The 22306-nt window shown below is 39.6% G+C and overlaps 4 protein-coding genes across 6 annotated transcripts; 1 reads left to right on the top strand and 3 right to left on the bottom strand.

The window, feature by feature from the left end:
- The first annotated feature begins 1577 nt into the window (after positions 1-1577).
- On the top strand, positions 1578-7170 carry LOC130999086 (ascorbate transporter, chloroplastic-like). 2 transcript variants are annotated; one of them, XM_057924566.1, is made up of 11 exons: positions 1578-1890; positions 2683-3293; positions 3495-3602; positions 3742-3897; positions 4257-4472; positions 4790-4999; positions 5128-5265; positions 5352-5453; positions 5528-5593; positions 5697-5781; positions 6807-7170. In XM_057924566.1, exons 1-11 carry the CDS (start codon positions 1836-1838, stop codon positions 6902-6904), a joined length of 1845 nt encoding a protein of 614 aa, XP_057780549.1. In that variant the 5' UTR covers positions 1578-1835; the 3' UTR covers positions 6905-7170. The 2 variants fall into 2 exon arrangements, with proteins under 2 accessions (XP_057780549.1, XP_057780550.1); XM_057924567.1 differs by lacking the exon at positions 6807-7170 and adding an exon at positions 6050-6121 and having other exon boundaries at positions 5697-5818.
- Positions 7171-7271: 101 nt separating this feature from the next.
- LOC130999087 (cytochrome P450 86A8) lies at positions 7272-9433 on the bottom strand. Its single transcript, XM_057924568.1, has one exon. It carries the CDS (start codon positions 9431-9433, stop codon positions 7760-7762), a length of 1674 nt encoding a protein of 557 aa, XP_057780551.1. The 3' UTR covers positions 7272-7759.
- On the bottom strand, positions 7272-14611 carry LOC130999088 (origin of replication complex subunit 5). Its single transcript, XM_057924569.1, has 6 exons — positions 14459-14611; positions 13088-13919; positions 12560-12982; positions 11627-11942; positions 10534-11530; positions 7272-10463 (listed from the first exon to the last, which is right to left on the bottom strand). Exons 2-5 carry the CDS (start codon positions 13915-13917, stop codon positions 11480-11482), a joined length of 1620 nt encoding a protein of 539 aa, XP_057780552.1. The 5' UTR covers positions 13918-13919; positions 14459-14611; the 3' UTR covers positions 7272-10463; positions 10534-11479.
- Positions 14612-18198: 3587 nt separating this feature from the next.
- LOC130999089 (ATG8-interacting protein 1) lies at positions 18199-20766 on the bottom strand. Of its 2 annotated transcripts, XM_057924572.1 has the most exons (4): positions 20587-20746; positions 19433-19727; positions 18903-19279; positions 18199-18621 (listed from the first exon to the last, which is right to left on the bottom strand). In XM_057924572.1, exons 2-4 carry the CDS (start codon positions 19725-19727, stop codon positions 18520-18522), a joined length of 774 nt encoding a protein of 257 aa, XP_057780555.1. In that variant the 5' UTR covers positions 20587-20746; the 3' UTR covers positions 18199-18519. The 2 variants fall into 2 exon arrangements, with proteins under 2 accessions (XP_057780555.1, XP_057780554.1); XM_057924571.1 differs by having other exon boundaries at positions 18903-19727; positions 20587-20766.
- Positions 20767-22306: the final 1540 nt, after the last annotated feature.

The following is a 22306-nucleotide window of genomic DNA, read 5'->3' on the forward strand; positions in this document are numbered from 1 at the left end:
CGGCATACTCAAGGATTTCTAGAGCTGATTCTTTAGTGAATAACTCATTATTCTCCTTTGTTGATGCTTTATCCCAGAATTGTTTTGTCATTCCAGCAAAACTTGCCTCGAAGATTTTGATAAATTCGTTTTTATCATATTCTATCGTAGCAATCACGACCTTCATTGCTGAAGCCCATTCATCAATGAGACCTTCCCAATCTTTAAAGCTGGCTTCATCGAGGTTGAGAATCAATCCGTATGGATGGATTGGTTCAAGTGTGGCCTTCCCTACAAGAGTATCCTGCATCTGGGGCCGGCGTCATCTGGTTCGTTGATAATGACTCGATTCTTCACGAGCTCCATCTCTCCTAGACGATTCTGCTTGTGGATGCTCAGCTTTGGGCACCTTTCCTCCTTGGTTCATATTTAGATCAACCATATTTAGGTTAGCAAATGATTCTCTTAACTCTTGTAGATCTTCTAATCCGATTCGATCAAGGTTATTCATGATTTTTCCCTTTCACGATTCAAATTATGTCCTCCGACTGCAGTTCCTTAGGCGCTGCATCAAGTGGTAGTGGATACGTCGGATCTTTGGACCATGTATTCTGAATTCTTCCGGAACATGGTTTCCGTCTCTCGATGTCCTCCACCTTCTTCTGGATATCAAGCAAGAGTTTTAAGATTTCCTCTTGTTTAAGTGATATTTGGCTCATCTCCATTGGTAGATCATATAGCTTGTTGCCATAATATTCCACCGTTCTTTGAATCTCCCGCAAGTTGACATTTTTGGAAGAGTTGGGCTCGATCTTTTGATAAGCTGGATAGGCTGTTCCAGCTTTGTCCTTCTGCTCCATTAGATGTGTAGTTGATGGAGGTTGGGTCTGGCTCGTTCATTTGCCGATCTGGCCTCAACAATTTCCAGTAAGGCATCAAGATATCCCTGTATGTTCGTAATGATCTCACGAACAATCTCTTCGTCCTTGGTGATGTGAACCGCTAGGGTTCGCCAAAACACTCGTAATTCGCCTAATAGGCGACTGTTTTCTCTTTCCAAATATTGGAAAGAAATCCTGTATACAAGACATCTCGGACACTCGTCCGAATCCATAAATTTTTAATGGAGTCTCCTCCCACATATGTTAATTATAAAATAAATTAAATATAATATAATTCTTCAATAAAAACCCGCTCTGATACCACTTCTGGCGCGGTTTTATAATTAAAAGAAAAACACCATAAGGAAATAAGATTCTATGGGTTAGAATGTCCCAAATTGTAACATAAGTGGGTCTTTGTGTAATTAGTTTCAAAAAGGGGTCATTTTTTGAATTTTTAAGAATTGAGCCGTGTCAAATTTAGACAATAATGAAAGTTGGTGTATTAAATTGGAAAATCCTAAGTTTGCGTTAAATTTGGATTTTGATCAAAGTTGATGTTTTTTCATGCAATTATCCCTTAGAATTATCATAAATTTAGAAAATATAACGTGAACACTAGTGTAAAATATAAATTTAGAAATTATCAAAATATTAACAGTATCTAAAAGTATCAGCAGGAATATTACCGCTCAGAATTCTCAAAGATGACGTGACGTGTCACTTTGTCAACCCCTCTCTCACTATTTCCCGCTTTCCAGAAGTAAAAAAATATCTAAGCTCACTGCATTTTGTATGAAGATTGAAGTACGGTAGCTGCGCCTGCGCGGGTATTATCCTTGAGAGAGAGAGAGAGAGAGATTCTACCTCATAGATGGAGATTGCATTATACCTTTGATTGAATCATTTGCTCAAAAGCTGGAGATGTGAAAGGATAAAACAGCAAAGCGATAACAGGAATTTCCGGCGATAACAATGGCAATTGGCGCCGTCGTTTCCCACCGCAATTTCGGCTCGTTTATCGGTTCCGGTAATTGCGTATTAGTCAATTCCAGTTTACAATTTCTATTACTCGATGTGTTGAAGATTTGTTGAGCATTGTTTTCTTTGATTCGTATTACTCGATGGTGATGAGAGGCATATGCTCGCATCTAATGCGTTTCGAAGGAAGAGAAGATATTGTGACTTTTATTGCTTAATTTGCTAGCATCGAGATTCCAGTAGTGTTGTCTGTTGTATTGAACTACAAAGCAATGCAAATTATGTGGATAACCAATTTGATTTATTTTGTTGCACCAAATCTTAGTTGCTACCTGCTTAACTAGTAGTTGAGGTTGCCTAGACACTCTCGATTGAGCAGACTATGTTGAATGTTGCATACATGAATCACAATTTACGCGAGATATGCAAGTGATTGCGTGTTGCAAGTCTAGGCTTAACAATGTGATGAAGAACTGAGCTCGGTGTTAGTTGTGCCTGGCCTATTTAATTTATACCCTGAAGCGATTAGTTTTGATGGATGAGGTTTCTACTCTGTGAAGTAAGCCCTTGACATATGCAAGTTTTTCAGTTTTCTAATACCAGAGCCATTGGAACGATAATACCATTTTTCTGGTTTCTCCCCTCTATTTCTGTCTTTATTGCGAAGCTTAAAGTTTCTAAGACCAGAGATATCATGCAGAAAGTCCATGAAAATGTTAGGAGAAGATTTTTTTTATTCATATTGCATCTTGTTAGTTGTTATATGAAGCACATTTTATTGATTAGTTAATATTATATTAGAATGTGATAGATGCATCTTGTTATCTGCTTGTATTACCAGAACGACTATATCATGGAGAAACAGCCACATATCATCAACCAGGTCAGCGCTTGAGTGTTGCTGCAGCAAAGTATGCATGTCCAATGATTCGTAGCAAGTTGTATCTTCCATGTACAAGCTATACATGTGCGCGTGGGTATAGTTCATCTCTTCATACTAGAGATCAGTCCAACGCAGAATTTCACCAATCAAATTATGCATCCCATTTAAGAGTAGATCCACCCCTCTTAACGTCCCACCAACTCAGCCGGAAGTTTAAAGTGATCAATACAAGGAGAAGAGTTAGAGGACTATGTCAGTGCTGCCTTACTTCAGCATACTCTGACAGCAATCTGATTCCAGCAAGGAAGTTTAGTAACCGTAGCTTTCTTGATAGCCAAAATCCTATGTCAAAATATTCAACAGTGATGGGGACTACAGCCGACTTCACATCTGAAGATTTTGATATAACAGGAACTAATTTGGACTCCATCTTGTCACCTGATGGAGCAAGTGAAGCTGTTTTGGTTAAGGAAGTTGAGCAAGCAGTACCTTGGTGGAAGCAGTTACCAAAGCGATGGGTGATGGTGCTCCTTTGTTTTACTGCATTTCTGCTGTGCAACATGGACCGCGTAAGGTTCTTTATATATTACACGTTCTGTTAATGTTTATAGTTGTCATAGATATAACTATTGATTATGCTTCTTGCCTAAGTGTGCTACTGCCTGGCAAAAGTAATGTTTAGTTGGTGGCTTCCACAAGCAATTCTTTAACTGCCTCAATAAGATTATAACTGCTAATTGTGCTAATGGTTTTATGCTTTTTGCCTTTAGGTGAACATGAGTATAGCGATACTCCCAATGTCCAAGGAATACAACTGGAATAGTGCCACTGTTGGTCTGATTCAGTCTTCTTTTTTCTGGGGTTATCTGCTTACACAGGTATTTTCTTATGCTCGGAATACAACTGGAACGATATTTAAACAAGGGACCAACTTTTAACATTTAGTCCCTCCTAAGATGCAGTCTTGGAATAGTTTTCCTCCTCTAGCTAAAGCTTCTTCCCATTTTCATGGCATAGATTGTTGGAGGTATATGGGCTGATAAAATAGGTGGGAAGCTAGTGCTTGGTTTTGGAGTAATTTGGTGGTCTATTGCAACAGTTTTGACACCTATTGCTGCAAGAATCGGGCTCCCATGCTTACTCATAATGCGTGCCTTCATGGGAATTGGTGAGGTAAATCATTCAGTTCTTCTGCATAGAGTTTTTGTACATTGCTTGTATCTGAGGACAAGGGCTCATATTTCCTTTCAAATTTGATAAAGTGATTTGTTTCCCAGCTTATTAGCATATCTATCCATCTTAAAAGTGGTGTTCCGACCACTACATGTTCTCGCGCTTGAATTCAACTAAAATAAACTGGTTAGATAACTGCAAACATGACTATGGATTGATGAGACGTGTAGATTGATTATTTGTATTCTCTGATCAAAATTTTCATAATCTTTCTTTAAAATTTTTTGTTCTTTTTAAGAAGGAAGAACCTTGATCGTGTAGATATAATTTCTCGTCTAATGAGTTTTATTCTATAACAGGGTGTTGCCATGCCTGCGATGAATAATTTGTTGTCGAAGTGGATTCCTGTCTCTGAGAGAAGCAGGTCTCTTGCGCTAGTATACAGTGGCATGTATCTTGGATCAGTTACAGGATTAGCTGTTTCACCTGTTATGATCCAGAAGTTTGGGTGGCCATCTATCTTCTATTCTTTTGGATCCCTTGGGATTATCTGGTTTGCTCTATGGTGGAGCAAAGTAAGGCCTCACTTCTTTTTGCTACTACCTCTTCATCATGCCTATATATGCATCCAAGGATCGATTTAAGTGTTTCAAGCAGCCCCATCATTTGATAGGTGGCGATTAAGATAAATCTAAGGCTTCTACTTGGCTACTCACTTTTCCTTCCAGCATGCTTTATGAATTTTGGCACTTCTTTGTTTACTCTTAATGCTGGGATCTTGTCTTGTTTTACCAATATGATCTTCAAACTCGCATGCTTAGCGTTAAAATTAATTGTAGGTGTCAGTGTTACAAAAATTGCTTTGAAAATCCTCGAATTTTACTGATTCTAGGCGCACAGTTCACCAGAAGATGACCCAGATCTTAGTCTGGGGGAAAGGGAATTGATTTTAGGCGGCAGCATATCTAAGGAACCTGTCTTGGAAATTCCATGGAAGAAAATTCTAACCAAGGCCCCTGTCTGGGCTCTCATTGTTTCCCATTTCTGCCACAACTGGGGAACATTTATTCTCTTGACATGGATGCCTACTTACTATAACCAGGTATTTAAGCCGTTGATGGATAATATCTTCGACTAATTTTCCTTTGATGCTGTATGCAGACAAGAATGATGCAGTGTGGTCTAATGATAATGGTCTTTCCCGTTGTTTTTTTCTAATTGCTTGCATAGGTTTTGAAATTCAACCTCACTAAATCCGGACTGCTCTGCGTGCTTCCGTGGCTCACGATGGCTGTGTTTGCTAATATAGGCGGGTGGATCGCCGATACCCTCATAAGCAAAGGTCTCTCCATCACTACAGTCCGTAAGGCAAGTGCTGCTCAATATTATCTCTTTCAGTTAATGTAGATAACTCGCAATGATTTAGCATAAAAAATTTCAATGTTACTACACAGATAATGCAGTCGATTGGATTTCTAGGCCCCGCTTTCTTCTTAACACAGCTTAGCAAAGTGAAGACACCTGCTCTAGCAGTGCTGTGCATGGCGTGCAGTCAGGTTCGAGACATTCTCGTCACATCTCGCCCTGAAAACTCGACACCATAACACAACTAACACAGTTCTCCTTGCAGGGTTCGGATGCATTCTCTCAATCCGGACTCTACTCGAATCACCAAGATATCGGGCCACGCTACGCTGTGAGTTATTCGCCTCTCGTATCTCTAATTCGAACGACAAAAAAGGCGCTTGTATCGAAGATTTCCTACACATTCATCTAAATGTTGCTTCATCTTATTTCAGGGAGTTCTCTTGGGTCTATCTAACACTGCTGGTGTACTTGCTGGTGTATTCGGAACTGCTGCTACAGGATACATACTACAAAAGGGTACCACCAAACCTATCACCTTAATTTCTGCAAAAACTAGTACTCCCTCCGTCCCAACTTTTAGTATCCAATTTTCCTTTTTTCGTCGTCCCACATTTTGGTATCCATTTCTATTTTTAGTAAAAGTAGGTGGGGTCCTTATTCCACTTTAATTATTTTAACTCTCACATAAAATGTGGAACCCTTATATTCCACTCACAACACATCAATCACTTTATTAAAATTTGTGTCGTTCTCAACTGGATACCAAAAGCTCGGACGGAGGGGGTATAATTTTTCACTTTAGGCAACTATAAAAACAGACCTTATGCAACGATCTCGGTTCCCAACTCATTTTATTTATAAAAAATTAGATAAAGATGACACATAAAAGACTATTCCGCAATAGTTTGGTTGTAGAGGTGGAAATAATTTTTCACACATCATTTTCTTATCAAATTCTCGAAACGAGTAGGAACAGAACAACTTTAAAGTCTATTCTAGTTTTCAACCGAGTCCAGATTTATGAGTTCATTTTTTAAAATTACGTATAGTGTAGTCTACAATCAAAATTACACTAATATTTTAGGTCCGAAATTGTAATCACTCCGTCCACCAATTCTTAACTATTTTTTTTTTATATATATTTTAGTTCATCCACAAAAACTTGACCCATTCTATTTTTAATAGGTTTAACGCCCCTCCCAAACAATCCTCTAAGTTTATAAACTTCAATATTATCTTTTATTAATCAATCCCACCACTCAATCAAATTAATCAATTTAAAATTATAATAAAGGTGAAACTCTTATTCCAATCATATAACACACTCAACATTTTTCTTAAAACAAATGATATCATGAAATAAGTCATGAATTGGTGGATGGAATAAGTAATTCTTTTCCCCCTATGCAAACACTATTTTCTACATCCCTACAAAAAGTTAGTGTTTCCGAGGAGGTTTCTCATGCGGTCATTCGCAGCGCACACAAGAATTTGTGTTTCTCGAATTCATCAAAGTTTGATACTCGAACTATATTTGTCAGGTTCTTGGGATGATGTGTTCAAAGTGGCCGTGGCGTTGTACATCGTCGGCACAATAACGTGGAACCTTTTCGCCACCGGAGAGAAAATTCTGGACTAGGTAGAGTGCTCTGAAACGAAAGCGTTATATTCATATATTTGGATGGTTTTGGCGCTGAGATATTTGAACGACGCTTTCTAGTGAAAGCGATCAATTTTTCATTAAATTATTCACAGGGATTATATAATTATTCAACCTCTTGTCCCTTTTACCGACACTCGGTCTTTTATTACAAGCTATATGTAGGTTTTATTTGTCTTATTACAGCCACGGACTGTCAAGTGAAAACTTTATCTAAATTATTTAACTTGTACGATGATACTTTTTTCGAAGTTTCAATTAGAATTTTAATACCTTCATAAATATGTCAGGTCGTAATACGAGGGTAAAAAAAAGAAAAGAAAAGATAATGTTCCACACATAGAAATTCTTTATGCTCAGTTCTCACCTGGTTCCACTATATAATATAACAACAAAGTAAATAAAATCGGGAAATATGACAACACAAAACAAGAAATACAAAGAATAAATACAATAACAAAACCCAAATATAAAAGAAAAAACAATAACTCCCAAAAAGATGAATTTGTGATAAAAGGGAAAGTAAGAAAGAAAAAAAAAACAAGAAATATTAACTATCATGAAATTCTCACCACCCGCAATGAATGGTTGTACCCCCAAAACATGAATGGCATGCATATGTGTAGCTCCCTCATTTACATGCATTCAAGCGCAACATTAAGCATCCATATCACCATGTGAGTTTTTACCCCACAATTTTTCTTTTTCTTTTTTTTTCCCTTTTTGTCAGAGAATTCAGCCATCCACTGAGTTGGCCTAAAACACTCAGCAGTTAATGGGCGCCCACCCTACAAAGAATTATACACTCTTCTTTAACTCACTCCAACCACCGCCTTAAACCACCCCAACCACCACATCCACCTCCACTCCACCGCCAACGCCACCGCACGTCAGCACCCCTAAAGACTTTCCGGCGTGCACCGCCGCCGCCACTTCCCTCTCCTTAATCACACTCGCCACTACTGATTTAAGGTCCCTCCGATGCAGATTTACCTTGAGCCCATCCTTCATAAACAACGTCAACGACATCTTCTGCTCCACCTTGTGGCCTGGCACCACCGTCAGCCGGTGGCGGAGCAGCACCGCCGCCGCAATCGACTTCATTTGCAAGTAGGCCAAGTCCTTCCCGAGACATATTCTCGGCCCCGCATTAAACGCCACGAACTTGTAAGAGTCGTGGGCAACAAACTTCTCCCTATCACTAGACAGCCACCTCTCCGGCTTGAACTCCAGACAGTCATCGCCCCACGTGGACCTCATCCGGCCGGCCGAGTAGATCGAATACGTGATCGACGATCCGGCCGGAACGAACGTCCCGTCGGGCAAGACGTCGTCGGCGACGACATGCTTCGAGTCCTCGGGGACGGAAGGGTACAGCCTCAGCGTCTCCGACAATGCAGCTTTCAGATACACCAAGCGATCGACTTCCTCGAACGCGAGCGTCTCGTCGAGCCACGACTCCACGTCGGCGCCACGTGTCTCGATCAGGACGGCGCATATCTCGCGGAGGATCTCGTGCTCCACCCTTGGATTCTGTATGATCAGCCAGAAGAACCAGCTCAGCGCCACCGACGACGTGTCCCGGCCAGCTAGGATGAAGTTGAGCGCCACGTGCTGCAAAAACTTATCCGAGTAGGATTCCTTCTTCTTCATGAACCTCGACAGCAAGTCATCGTGGGGATTGGCGTCCTTGCTTTGCTGACACGTCGTCAGCTCGAGCTTACGCGAGCTGATGACGTTGGACAGGTACTCGTCCACGTGGACGAGGCTCCGGCTCAGGCTGACCTCCATCCCGAGCCGGAGCCATTTCTTCAGCTTCCACATCACCTCCGGGAGGATAAACCGCTGCAGCGACGCCTCCGTGGCGCGGTCGAAAGCCGAGGCGAAGCCGTTCTCGGCCAAGCCCGGGGCCAGGGTCTGAGGGTCCTTCCCGAAAGCCAGCCCACAAATGTTATCAAACGTCAGCCTCAGCAAAAGATCCTGCAAGTCAACCGGCTTGGCCTCGAGCTGAGCCGACATCAAGAACGGGCAGAACCGGTTCTTGATGGCCCGGTTCACCCACCGGGCCATGGCCTGGCGCAGCGTCCGCGTCGTGAACTCGAGCGCGGCCGTCTTGCGCTGGAACAGCCAGGTGTCGCCGTCGGAGTTGAAGATCCCCTGGCCGAGGAGGTCGTGGAAGACGGCCTGCCACGTCGGGCCCTTGGGGTAGTTGTCGAACCGGGTTTTCAATATATGCTCCAAATTCTTGGGGTCGCAGGTGACGGTGACGAGGCCCTGCTTCCGGGCCAAGAACGGCACGGCGCAGATGCAGGTCTGGTACGTGCCGCCACACGCGCGGAGGTTGTCGGCGATCCAGTCGTGCATGCGGTCGGCGTTCTCGATGAGGCCCGGCAGGCTGCCCAGCACGGGCCACACGCGCGGGCCCTTGAGAGATTTGGAGATGAAGGTGAACCACAGCAGGTAGCATGTCACAGCAGAGAACAACAACAATGCCATGGACATGTCCATTTTTAAAGAGAAACAACAAAACCACCTCTTTCAACTGCTGCTAAAGATGTGATAACAAAAGACTCTGAAACTATTTTGTGGCATGAACAACTCTGTGTGTGTGTGTGTGTGTGTGGTGAGGAGTTATGAGGGGGAAAAAAGGGGAATTTATAGATGAAGGAAATAATGGAAGAAAAAGGGGTAATAACTAAGGCCAGACTGTGCCATGAATTTACACCATCTCACTTCAACAGTCAGATGCCACCACCATAAATGCGTGCAAGAGACAGTTGAAGGTTTTAAGGGAAAAGGAGTCAAAAAATTCAACCCTAAAAGAGGAAACCACCCTTGTTAAAAAGATGAAAAACCAGCAGCAAATTATATACACAAAGGAAAAAGAAACTGAAAACATGCAATGGTTTTCACCCTCTCTCTCACTATCTCTCCAAACTCCAAAGCTTACCCCTTTCTATCTCTCCCTCTCTCCAACCAATTTCTGCAGGGAGAGGAGCTGGGGCCTTTATTTCTAGCATTCAATGAAGGGAAATAAATGAGATTAGTTGAGAAAGTATGAGGTGATGAGAAATTAGATGGAAAAGGAGATTTCAGTTACACAAAATGCACAGAACAAAGAAAAAATGGTCTCTAAATGATATGGTTGTTTGCCCTCCTTTTTTGCCTCAAAATCATACGTGATTAATTTATCAATTTATGATGATCATAAATGTAACATGGGTTGTAGCTTGTGGCTAGTCATCACTCATCAGTTCGGTGAACAACCCACCAACACTTTATAGCAGAAGGCTGGGATTACGTGACTCAAAAATATCAAAGAAGAAAATTAAATTAAAAATAATAATAATAATAAAGGATTTGAAAAAGAAATATGATCTTTATATTTGCACCTATCTTCCTCAGATTCTACGTTAAAAAAACCCCCACTAAAATCCAAGTCAAGTTTATCTCAGTTTCATAACCTAGAGTTTGACCCTCTTCAATGCAAAGATTACAGCAGCAAACAAAAGTCAACCCCCATTCTGCCATGAATTTCCTGCCAATAAGGTTAGTAAAAAAGTCAACCCTACTTCTGTCACATATTCATCGGTAAAACAAATTCTTACCTGATTTTGGAATTTGAGCCCTTTTCTTTGTCATACCAATCCATGAAACATCATCACAGTAAAGTGCAACTCGGAGTTATCTGAACTGCAAGATGTTAGAATCCAATTAAGAAACTTGTGCTAGTCTTCTTTTATCTCCCACACGAAATAACCAATCTTTTTTTTCAACAACCACCCATCAAATAATTCATATAAAATATCAGAAAAAAAAAGTAGCAAGTTGGATGAAAAACAGGTAGTTTGAAAAGAAAAAGACTACAACTAGTTTAATCTACTATTCCCCATCCCTTAGTCCACAGATTTCTTCCTCGTTCAAAATAAATGAGACAGATCACATAAATACGATGTTTAATGTTTGGAGCCTTTGGCCATCTGGTAATTAAGACGTCATCCAAGTAGCATCGAACTTCCTCAACAAATGATGGTCATAAATTTGGAGATCACATTGGTTGAGGGTTGGGTCTGTAATAACTCTCTTCTGCAATAAAGAAACACGGTTAAACAAACCAATAAACCAGATCCCAGATTATATGCCAAGTAAATATCACCATCTCTACACTTTCTGAATGACTAAGGAAAATATTCATAGCTCAAGGAAACTGCGCAATGTTAATTTCATAACTACAATAATAAGCGTACAGTTAAGAAAAATTCTTGAAGTTTAAGGTATATTAAGAACTAGAAAGAAACAAGGTGGTAACTAGTGACCAAAACAGGTCACCAGAGCAAGAGCTTTTTCAAGAAACTTCACATTCAGCATGTTGAAGTACTCGGAAACCATGTCATCGCAACTGTTGTATGCTCAATCAATCTGGGACTCAAATGACAAGAGCAGCTGTCTTGAGTGATATACATGTACATATACACACACATGTCTGTGTGAAGCTGATAGATCCTTGCCCTGTGCCACAGTTAGTTCGGGCAACAAGTCGAATGTTCAAATCTGCTATCTTCTGTACAAGTATTTTGACAAGGGGAACTTCAGACTCCGTGCGACCTGCAAGCCATTTGATAACATCACAGTGTATGACTACATTAACTGCTAACAATCAGAAGCACGGATGAACACAAATGTATATGATAAGTTTGTTACCCTCAAAGCTACATCTTCAGACACTATGGATCGGTAACGTGTTGAGCCTTCTAGTGGGCAGCTTCCACCTTTGGTAATAAAGTTGGCACTACATAGACTGGACAATTGCAAGAGAATGTCGGACATCGATCCACTATCAGAACCATCAGCTCCCGACCCACCATTTTGTAGTTCTTCATCATCAAGTGAATAATCTCCAACAGATGTGATGCATTGATATATAGCCAACAACCTCTCTAGCGGAAAAGTTCCAGGCCCTTTCATGAGTATTTCTTGTTCTTTTGCTTCCTTCTGGTCAATTGATTTTTCAGAGACCCTGAATGTAACATTGTAGTGCAGAAATTTGTTATCTAGTTAGCAGTAGAAGTTGCAATACTATAATAACTCTTTACTTGATACAATCATGCAACTAGAAACATCTGAATGAATTAGGCCAACCTTAAAGATTAAACACGGAAAGACAGAACACACTAAGCCATTGATATATGTGTATGCACATAAATTTCAATATGAATTTCTTGAGCAATGCCCTAAACTAGAATATGTAAAGTACACACACAGCAAAGGACATTTGCATTAAGATCAAAAAGCTCCTCTAATATATATATATATATACACAAACACACACACAAACACATATAAAGAAGAGATCATATAGATTCCCTAGCTTCCCATAGTACCGTAGATCCCCTTAACGATGCATAATGTTGAACAAGAAAGTGCATATATGAATTTGTATATGCACTTCCGAATTCATATATGCACTTTTGTGTTCAATATTATCCACTAGTAAGGGGATCTACGGTACTACGGGAGGACTAGGATATACCTGATCCTGACCCCATACCTATATATATATATATATACACACACACACCAGATTATTGAACTAAGCTAATACTACTAGCAAAAACTGTTGTGTTAATCTCTTACTTTCTCTTTCTTTTTCGATTGTCAGTTCCTCCTGTTGAATCAAAAAGTGAGGCATCAAGGGTTGCTGGATTTCGTGAAGCAAGAAAGGCAGAGATAAGAAGATATTTGGCAGAAGTAGACATATGGAAATCAATCTCATCTAGAGTTTCACAAACTCCAGGCTTCTTAAAAACACTCTTCCTCATGTTCCTGTCTTTGTTGGTTGTGCCTTTAATCAGAGGCTGAGAAGAAATGGTACACGTCTCATTCAGTGATAAAGAGATGAATGGTTGCAGATGACTAAATAATTTCCTCCTCGTGTCTTCACTGGGAGCTGTTACCAAATCACCAAGAGGTTCACAATACGTCTTAAATAATGGAGAAAAGGCAGTAGATAATTCATCGACCCGTCTTGTAATCCTATAGAAAGGCCTCAACACCAAACTGTCCAATATAGAAAGCAAGGAAACAAACAAAGTTATTTTCCTAAAATTGTAAAATAAAAATAAACTATGCTGTAAGCACTGAAAAATAAAGTGTGATACGTACTCCAGAAAAGAGGAATATAGCTTTGGATTCGCTTGATTTCTCATGAATATCTGGCGCAAATCATCTTCAGTGTAATCAGGAAAATAGACAGGGAAAGGCTCAACAAAACCTGTGTCTGACTGAAATGTATCAAGGGAAGCTTTACTGATAAAAATCAGACCAACCTCAGGGATTTTAAGAAGATTGTACAAATTAAACAAGAGGGGTATTATGCTATCACTCTTATCCCATTCCCTTACAAGCTCTAGATGATCAAATACCAAGTAAACCATCCTCCCATTGACCTGTGAAGATGACTTCTTAGAGCTCGATTTTCCCATATTCCCTTTAAGGATGTCTATTAGAGCAGTCAATGCTTCACGTAGTAGATTAACAAAATCAGAGGGCTTTTCACACCGTTTGGCACTCAAATAACCACCACTCTCATTCTTCCTATGAAGCAAAAGCTGATTCAATATGGACTCAAATAGTATTCTAGGACTGTAACAAGAGACACAACTACAATAAATGAACGGACGCTTCAAGTGCCTGAACATATAGAGTACAGTGCTCGTCTTTCCTGTTGATGCACCTCCATAGACAAATAAGGGAATCGTGGGTGAATTCAGAGGTCCCAAAAACTGGACCAATTCAAGAATTTGTGCTCTTCTTCCCGGAAACGAATTGATCAGCTCATCAAGGCTTATTGATTCACCATGGAACACGAGGTCTTTAATAGTCAAAGGCTGCGAAATGTTAGCAGCCTTTGGAGCTTTTGAGTTCGGAGTAGTCGTATTCAGAGATGCCCTTCTGGCTCTTCTACTAACTTGTGGACTTCCATCTTTAGCCATCTCTGTTACAATGAACAGAATCAATTTTTTTCTGTAATTTTAACCAACAGTTTGCAATGATACTATGACGCTGCAGTAAACAGAACAAAACTCAGTACACCGATTGACTATCTACATACTATACAGAAAATGATTAGTGACCTTATTTGCCGCCAAAGTTGAGGGAATTTTAGAATTTTCAAGGTCGATGCACGTAGTTAATTCAGATATACAAGCAGTCATTTAGTTTAAAAGCCTATTCACAGAAACCTGAAATTTCAAGCATGTTAATCCATAATCAGTTACTTTACAGTTTCCATTAAGTTTGAACTTTAAATTTTCGTTAAAGGCGGCCGTCTCGACGAGGCGATGTGATAATGTAGGAATCCGGAGATGCAGGCATATTTAAATAAACGTGATTTCGGCAACAATTTCAAAATTTCAGACGTGATTTCAGCAATTTTACGCATAAACATGGATTTCAGTAATCACACCAACAAAATTCATTCAATATCTTCACCATAAACAAGAAATGTAAGGTGAAATCATCTTCCATAAATACCTTTTCTCGAATCTGCTGCTGAGTTCCAAACTCTGGAATTGAAAATTCAGACGAGGGAGAAGAGGGGATGCGAGGCGGCGCTGAGGCGATTGCGAGAATGGGGCTCTCTTTTTTGGAGGGAATTCTTATTTTTTGGCTGCTGGAGGGAATTCTTATTAAATACTCCCCACTAAAATTGCGACTATAATTTAAAAAGCCCATTAAATTTTTTATATGGAGTATATTTTAAATTATAAATTTCATCTTTTCAACGGAATATAAATCAAATAAAATTAACTTAAATAATATTTTTAAATTTGAATTTATCTAAGCAAATATATACTATTAATCTTATTATTTATATATATTACTATGAGTAAAATTTTGAAGTAGCCAAAATGAATCTTATTATTTATATATATATATATTATTATGAGTAAAATTTTGAAGTAGTCAAAATGAAGCATAAAACACAATTTATGGCTACACATTGAAAAAATACAAAATTTGGTCATTTTTATTGATTTGGACGTTTTTACCCTTAATGAGGCGGACCGGGTAGGATCAGGCACGCGGGTCGCGTGTCGTGTCGGGTTAGGCATTTATGGCACTATTAGTGCCATAAGTGTCAAGATTTTACTTTGGTTTTATTTTGGATTTCCGTTAGCACTTATGGCACTAAGTGCCAGCGAAAATCCAAAATAAAATCAAGTAAAATAGTCATTTTGGCACTTATGGTACTAATAGTGCCATAAGTGACATACGTGCAGCACAAATACATAAACAACAACATCATTTAAACCCTAAATGGAACATCTAAACCCTAAATGGAACATCTAAACCTAAATGGATAATCTAAACCCTAGGGGGAAGTGTGCACTTATGGCCCTATATATTAGCGTCATAAGTGCCATACGTGCAGCACAAATACAGATCAGATCAGATCTGCCGATGACTGAAATCGAAGGAGGCTGAGATCAGATCTGCCGATGGATGAGGCGGCGCAACGATCAGATCAGATCCACCGTCGCCGCCTCATCAGATCAGATCCACCGCCGCCTCATCAGACCAGATCCGCCGCCGCCGCCTCATCCTCCGCTCCGACGACTTCTGACCAAGCCGATCAGATCAGATCAGATCCACCGCCGCCGCCTCATTTTCCGCTCCAACGACTTCTGCCCAAGCCGCGAGATCTACGTGTTCGGCGCCGCTGCCGCGCAACCACTGGAAAGAGAGATAGCTCCGGTGACTTCTGCTCGGCGCTACTGCCGCGCAGCCGCTGGAGAGAGAGAGTGAGAGGGAGATGAGAAAGAGAGATGAGAGAATGAGAATGGTAGAATAGTCATGACATACAAAAAATGGCCAAAATTTGATGTTGTATGTTGAATAGGGTCATTCGGCCCTATTGTTTCTATTATTACTAAGGGGTAATTGCCTGTAAATCCATAACTTTCTACGGAATTAGTTTTTGCTCCTATTTTGAAAAATCAGCCCCTAAATACCTAACATTTCATTTGTGTCTGGTTTTGCTCCCGTCGCCGGTTTTTTCTTTCACCGGTGCCGGAAATTACACGTTGGCAGCCGGAATCGCTGAATTGGCAGCCGAAAATTGACACATAGTGTATTATTAACATGTGGAATTAAAATAAATAAATAAATGATTCTATGTCATCATCATCCTCCACCCCCAACTCCCAAACCCTAGTTTTCTCTCCATCCCTACCAGCCGCCACCACCCTCCCGCCGCTGCCCCCTCCCATTCTCCCACCCTCCGCTGCTGCCACCTCCCCCAATTGCACAGAACATGGAGACGGCGATAGATCTGAAGCCCAGGCGCTTTGAAACTTCGTCCCAGGTGAGAAGATCCACCCTCCGGTCCCCGATAGATCTGAAGCCCAGATCCACCCTCCGCTCCTTCTTACGCATCGCCTGGGGCGCTGATGCACTCGATGTGCCTCAATTGGATTCAGGGTCGCCAATGGTAGGGCTGATTCGAGCGCCTTGCTCACTTCATCCCAGATGCGGGGAGCAGCGTCGATGGCGTCGTTGAGCTTGTCGAGGAGTGTGGGAGGGGGTGGGGGCTTCTCGTCAATGGAGTCATCCCGACCGTCGTTCAGTCAGGGCTTCTCTATGGCGCTGACGTCGAAGACGGCAAAGCTCGACGGCAGGGCTGGGGTTTCGCAGGGCTGGGGTTAGGGGAGGTGGCAGCGGCGGAGGGTGGGGGAAGGGGAGGGGGCGGCGGTGGCAGCGGCGGGAGGATGGCGGCGGCGAGTAGGGGAGAGGGAAAACTAGGGTTTGGGAGTTTGGGGGTGGAGGAAGATGATGACTTGGAATTATTTATTTATTTTTTAACTTTTTTTTTAATTTCACGTGTCAATAATACACTATGTGTTAATTTCCGGCTGCCAATTCAGCGATTTCGGCTACCAACGTGTAATTTCCGGCACCGGTGACAGAAAAAACCGGCGACGGGAGCAAAACCAGACACAAATGAAAGGTTATGTATTTAGGGGATGATTTTTCAAAATAGGAGCAAAAACCAATTCCGTGGAAACGTTATGGATTTATAGGCAATTAATACTAAAAAATAAACGCCTCCTAAATATCTAAAATACAAAAATTATAATTTGAATATATCACAAATATGTTATAGTTCAACTTATAAGCATAATCTCATCTTCTAATCTTCTCATTTTCTCATCCTCACACAAATATAACACTCGTGTAAGATGTTTTTTGTTATGTCATTTTTTTTTGTGTTTTTGCTTATAATGTGTAAGATGAATGTTTTGATTTTGCTCTAATCGTGTCAACTTTGATATTAATATTATATTAAATCTAATGTTAATTTAAACTTAGTTAATAGTGAATTTAATGTTAGAACCTTTTATCTAACATTATCAACTTCATACTAAACAAATATATAAATATATTATTTTTTTTCTTATTCCTAATAAACAAGTATATCAATATATTTGACTACCTCATTTTAATATATATCGTTACATAAGATGTGTGCTAATTTTATATTTAAATATAAAAAAATGTTAATATCTACATAAACTATCAAGAATTAAAAAGAAAATTTATTGATTAACACAAATTAGATTGGTTAATTAATTAAATACAAAATTTATCTAAGCAAATTAATCACATGTACATTACTACATATCAATATAATTAATAATTAAATTAATAAGTTATTAATGATGGCATTGATGAAAATTTTGGGTGGAATACTTTTTTTACAATTGTTTTGGCTTTTACATACATAGATACGAAAATTTTGAGATAATTTGTAGAAGCACAAGATCTTGGAATAGAACATTTTAAATTTTCACTCTAAAATATAGTACATGAGCTCATTTGGACAAACTTCAAATTACAAGGACTACAAGATTTGTTTCCCATATTTAAATAATAAATAAATAAATGAATAAATACTAACAAAGAGAACAATAGACACGATTATTTAATAAAAGACAAGCTATTTTTTTATACAAATTGTTAGGTATTAACTAGTCAACCTATATACCTAAATACCTCACAATAAGTTAGCAAACAACCTGCATAGAAAATAAAATAAAGCAAGTCAAGATTCACATCCACCAAACTCAACCCAGAAAAAGATGGTTATGGTCATTCACATAAGAGGGGACAAAAAGAAAAAGAAAAAAAGGGCCAACTATAGTTTGCAAGACACAAAATTAGAAGAAGAAAAAATGAAATCAAACTTCAAATAATCAAATCACACATCAATCTAAGATCTATCGCAGCAAAGCTTGCATTAACACAAAACATGTCACCATACACACTGTGATAATTTACATTCAGTAGTTACAAATCACCAACTTCCAGCAAGCCATGTCTAGAACGCCTCGTTCATACGTTTTCACGGTTTAACAGAAACTATAAACACACGGGCAAAGGATCGTATGAGCTCCTAGTGTGAATCACAGTACACACACATATCCAATCGTACCTCATCACGAGCAAATGCAGTAAAAAAGCGCGATATAAAAATGTTCAGAAATCTTGGTAGACAATGGACAGGATTTTATGTTTTTCTTTCCCTTCAATATTCAGCCTTGTGTCACGGAGCTCAGTCCGATGTATGAACTGTGTTGACCACCTAAATTTACACCCTTAAGTCGTCCCATGGGACTAAGGATCCAGTGAGCCTCCTGCATACAGGGGAAACAAGTGTTTAACGATGAAGATTGTGACACGAGAACTGAATCTGAAGCAAGCAGGGGACATCAAAGAGTGAAACCAAACAGACAACTTAACAGCGCCAGTGATTGCAATATAGCACTGCTGCCTCTATAATAGCAGATATAATTATCGATACACATAAATTGTCAATTTCGAATCATAAAAACTCTGCAGTAATAGAGCAGTACTAGTGAAACGAGAAAAAACGATGAGAAAACCAAACAACCTTTTGCAACAAAAAGTAAAGTACCTTATCGCCTGCAGTCAATTGTGACTTGAGTTGAAAAACTTGCGGCCTATCACGCTGCCACCTGCGACCAATAATCACAAGCCCAATAACAGCTGCAGCAACAACGAGAGACCAATATGGATTTGCATTTTTCGCATGGCCATACAAGGAAGCAGCACGTTTTCTCCACCAAGCATCACAGGGAAGAGTCGGTTCACTAAACTTATCTTCTTCAACATGTGTGTGCACATTTGACACGCGTGAATTCACAGCGTCATCGAGAGATTCAAATGTTTCAGCAACCCCTGTGCCCTCATCAGCAAGGAATGGCACGCCCCCAGCAGCATCATCATCAACATAAGAGCTCTTCCCAGTCCCGTACAGGCCCTGCTCTTTTTCTATCAATTTTGAGGATGTAACATCGCCCAGGTCAGAACTATAGAATGACATGCTCTTATATTTTTCGTCAAATTGTGTAACTCCAGAAAAATCATCAGAAATGAGCCCTTCTATATTCAAACTTTCCTCTTGTTTTAAATCTGATTTACTACCTTGCTGCTCCGTAACTTGATGAACATCATGGTCATTGCCCTCTACAGAATATTTCTCCTTGTATTCAGGTTCTAGTGGAAAGTTCTCAAGCGCACTAGGCGAAAATCCAAAGTGGCCGGACATGAACATGGCACGAGCAGTCTCAGAATCATCATCCCCGCTTAAATTGTTGTCACTATTATCCAGAATGTTTCTGGGACCAGGAGCAGCAGCATATGCAGACTCCGTGAGCGCTACAACTTCCCAATCATTTCCCTTCTGAGAAATCTCCTCTCCCTCGTTATTATCCGACATCTACAGAAATATTTAGTAAGACAAAATCAGCAGAAAAAGAACATCGCTACAATATTGATCCGTGCACGCTACATCAATGACACATTTCAATGTTATAACATCATAAATGAGAAAAATAAACACAACTGAGGCTATAACAAAGCAGTTCACCATAGAACCTTCTAATAGTAAGTACTCCTAATCAAACTGAACTCGTGTGAAGATTAATTTCCATGCCCAGCTTATGATCTGATGCAACTTGATGTAAAATCAATTATAGCACCAACGAATTATGATCAATTTTTCTGAAAGCCCCAATAACCGTATAAAATTTTCGAGATGTTCATCCAACCATTCAACGCCAAAACTCTAAGGGGGCATTTGCTTTGAGTGATAGGATAGATTGATAAAACACAAATTGTGTATTAGAAGGATTAGATGGTCAAGCAAGTTCAAAATCAATCAATCGATCAAAGTAAACGTCCCTTAACATGTTAAAAGTTAGTCATGACCAAATAAAGTACACGACTCCTACCTACTGAAAAATCTTCAATCATCAGTCATCAACATAAAGCCCTAAAATTCTTCACCTAATCAAAACACTTCCAGTTCCAAAGCATCCCAATCAAAATCAGAGTAGAAATCAATAACCACACAAAGCATGGAACCACGAAAGAAAAACATGAATTCTCCAGAAAAAATAATACTTGCAGCAAAAATTCGATGCGATCCGTCGTCTATGCATGTGTGTATATGTAAATATGCGGTTTCAAATAAATTCACTCATCCAATCTCAATAGGGAAATCATCAAATAAACAACTGCGGAATTCAAGTAACAAATGTTCAACAGAGCAATCACGATGAGCCGTAAGTACTTACCGCAACCGCCGAGAACTGAGTTGCAGCGGGAAATGTGAAGATGATGATAGGAGAGGGCGGTATTTAGCCTTTTTCGTCCGTTTTTTTTTTTTTTTTGTTATTTTATGTCTTGTTAGCTTGGACAAGTATCAAATTCCATAACTTTTAAATTATTACTATTATTTATAAAAAGTAAATGTATGTTCATGATTTGATGGTTGAACGTGAACCCTTGGCGATGTGTATATTGTCATCACATTTCTGGCCTTTATTTAATTTAGATAATGATGATATCTATATCTTTATTTTTATTAATTAAAATTGATTTTACTATGTATTTTCATCCCAAATTCTTGTAGTAATACTCTCTAAGTACTTGAATTTGTTAAAATTTTATTTAAATATGCATCTCAAAAAAAATATAAACATTAAGTAAACATCAGTAATAAATAGTATAAAAAATAAAGATAGCAAAAATAGAGAAACAAATGCATTGGACATGTTGATATATGTTCGTACCGATTTATAATTTATATACTTGGATATGTCTCAATAAAATAGTACGTGATTTTACTATTTGTTTCCGTGTATATCAATATGGGCAAATGGTTTTTAATACCCACTTTTATAATACATCTATCAAATCTACCCACCTATATAAAACATCTATGAAAAATACCCACCTCATAGTGAAATACCACTTCTACCCTTATACTTAATTTCTCTTTATCTCCCATCTTTTGCCTAATTAAGCTTAACTAGTATATCGGCTGGAAACTTTCCTCGTGCCCGATAGGTTACTTCGGTAAACTGGGTCTGGACTGTGAGACAACGCCACGTACTGTTAAGCAAAAAATGATTAAATTGGTAATTGTTCAAATTGATCCCGCGTTTCTCAAAATGGTATCAGAGCGGGTTTTATAGAGGAATTATATTATTTTTAATTTATTTTATGACTAACCTATGTGGGAGGAGACTCCACTGAAAATTATGGATCCGGACGAGTGTCCGAGATGTGTACACTACAGGAACTCTCTCCAAAATCTGGAGATAGAAACCAGTCGCTTCATAAGCGATCTCAAATGGAACAATCGAGTCCTCGTTACTAACCTACGACGAGGAGAAGATATCGAGCTTATTCGCGATATCATCGCGAGTATCCAATTCTATCATGAGCACCTCATGAGAATGGCCGCTGCCAGAACGGCCATTGAACGAAGGAGAGACGAGGCCCATCAGTCACACGATTGATGGAACCAAAAGACAAGGCGGGAGTAGCTTTTCCAAGCTACCACAAGATCGAGCCAAGCTCTTCCGACAACGTCAACTTGCGGGAGATCCAAAAGACGGTGGAATATTATGGCGTCAAGCTATACGATCTACCGATGGAGCTGAGCAGAATATCACTCAAACAAGAGGAAATATTAACCCTCTTGCGTGATATCCAAAAAAGAATGGAGGAGATCGAAAGGCGAAAACCATGTTCCGGAAAAATTCGGAATCAATGGTCCAAAGACCCGACGTCTACATCTCTATTTGATGCAACACCCAAAGAGTTGCAGCCTAAGGACATAATCCGAATAATGAAAGGCAAATATCATGAATAGCCTTGACAGAATCGGATTAGAAGATCTACAAGAGTTAGCAGAATCTTTTGCTAACCTCAATATGGTGGATCTAAAGATGAACCAAGGAGATGAGGTTCCTAAAACCGAGCCTCAAGAAAAAGAATCGTCAAAGA

The sequence above is a fragment of the Salvia miltiorrhiza genome, chromosome 8, assembly GCF_028751815.1.
Source record: "Salvia miltiorrhiza cultivar Shanhuang (shh) chromosome 8, IMPLAD_Smil_shh, whole genome shotgun sequence".
Lineage (NCBI taxonomy): Eukaryota > Viridiplantae > Streptophyta > Magnoliopsida > Lamiales > Lamiaceae > Salvia > Salvia miltiorrhiza.

Bases quoted from the DNA above. Each gene is read 5' to 3' on its own strand.
- LOC130999089 (XM_057924571.1), bottom strand. From the start codon at position 19,727: ATGTCGGATAATAACGAGGGAGAGGAGATTTCTCAGAAGGGAAATGAT. The intron at 18,622-18,902 runs GTACTTTACTTT...CCCTGTATGCAG, and splicing joins AATTGACTGCAGGCGATAAG to GAGGCTCACTGGATCCTTAG.
- LOC130999086 (XM_057924566.1), top strand. From the start codon at position 1,836: ATGGCAATTGGCGCCGTCGTTTCCCACCGCAATTTCGGCTCGTTTATC. The intron at 3,603-3,741 runs GTATTTTCTTAT...TTCATGGCATAG, and splicing joins GGGGTTATCTGCTTACACAG to ATTGTTGGAGGTATATGGGC. The intron at 4,473-4,789 runs GTAAGGCCTCAC...TACTGATTCTAG, and splicing joins TTGCTCTATGGTGGAGCAAA to GCGCACAGTTCACCAGAAGA.
- LOC130999087 (XM_057924568.1), bottom strand. From the start codon at position 9,433: ATGGACATGTCCATGGCATTGTTGTTGTTCTCTGCTGTGACATGCTAC.
- LOC130999088 (XM_057924569.1), bottom strand. From the start codon at position 13,917: ATGGCTAAAGATGGAAGTCCACAAGTTAGTAGAAGAGCCAGAAGGGCA. The intron at 12,983-13,087 runs GTACGTATCACA...TATATTGGACAG, and splicing joins CTATATTCCTCTTTTCTGGA to TTTGGTGTTGAGGCCTTTCT. The intron at 11,531-11,626 runs GTAACAAACTTA...AATGGCTTGCAG, and splicing joins CTGAAGATGTAGCTTTGAGG to GTCGCACGGAGTCTGAAGTT.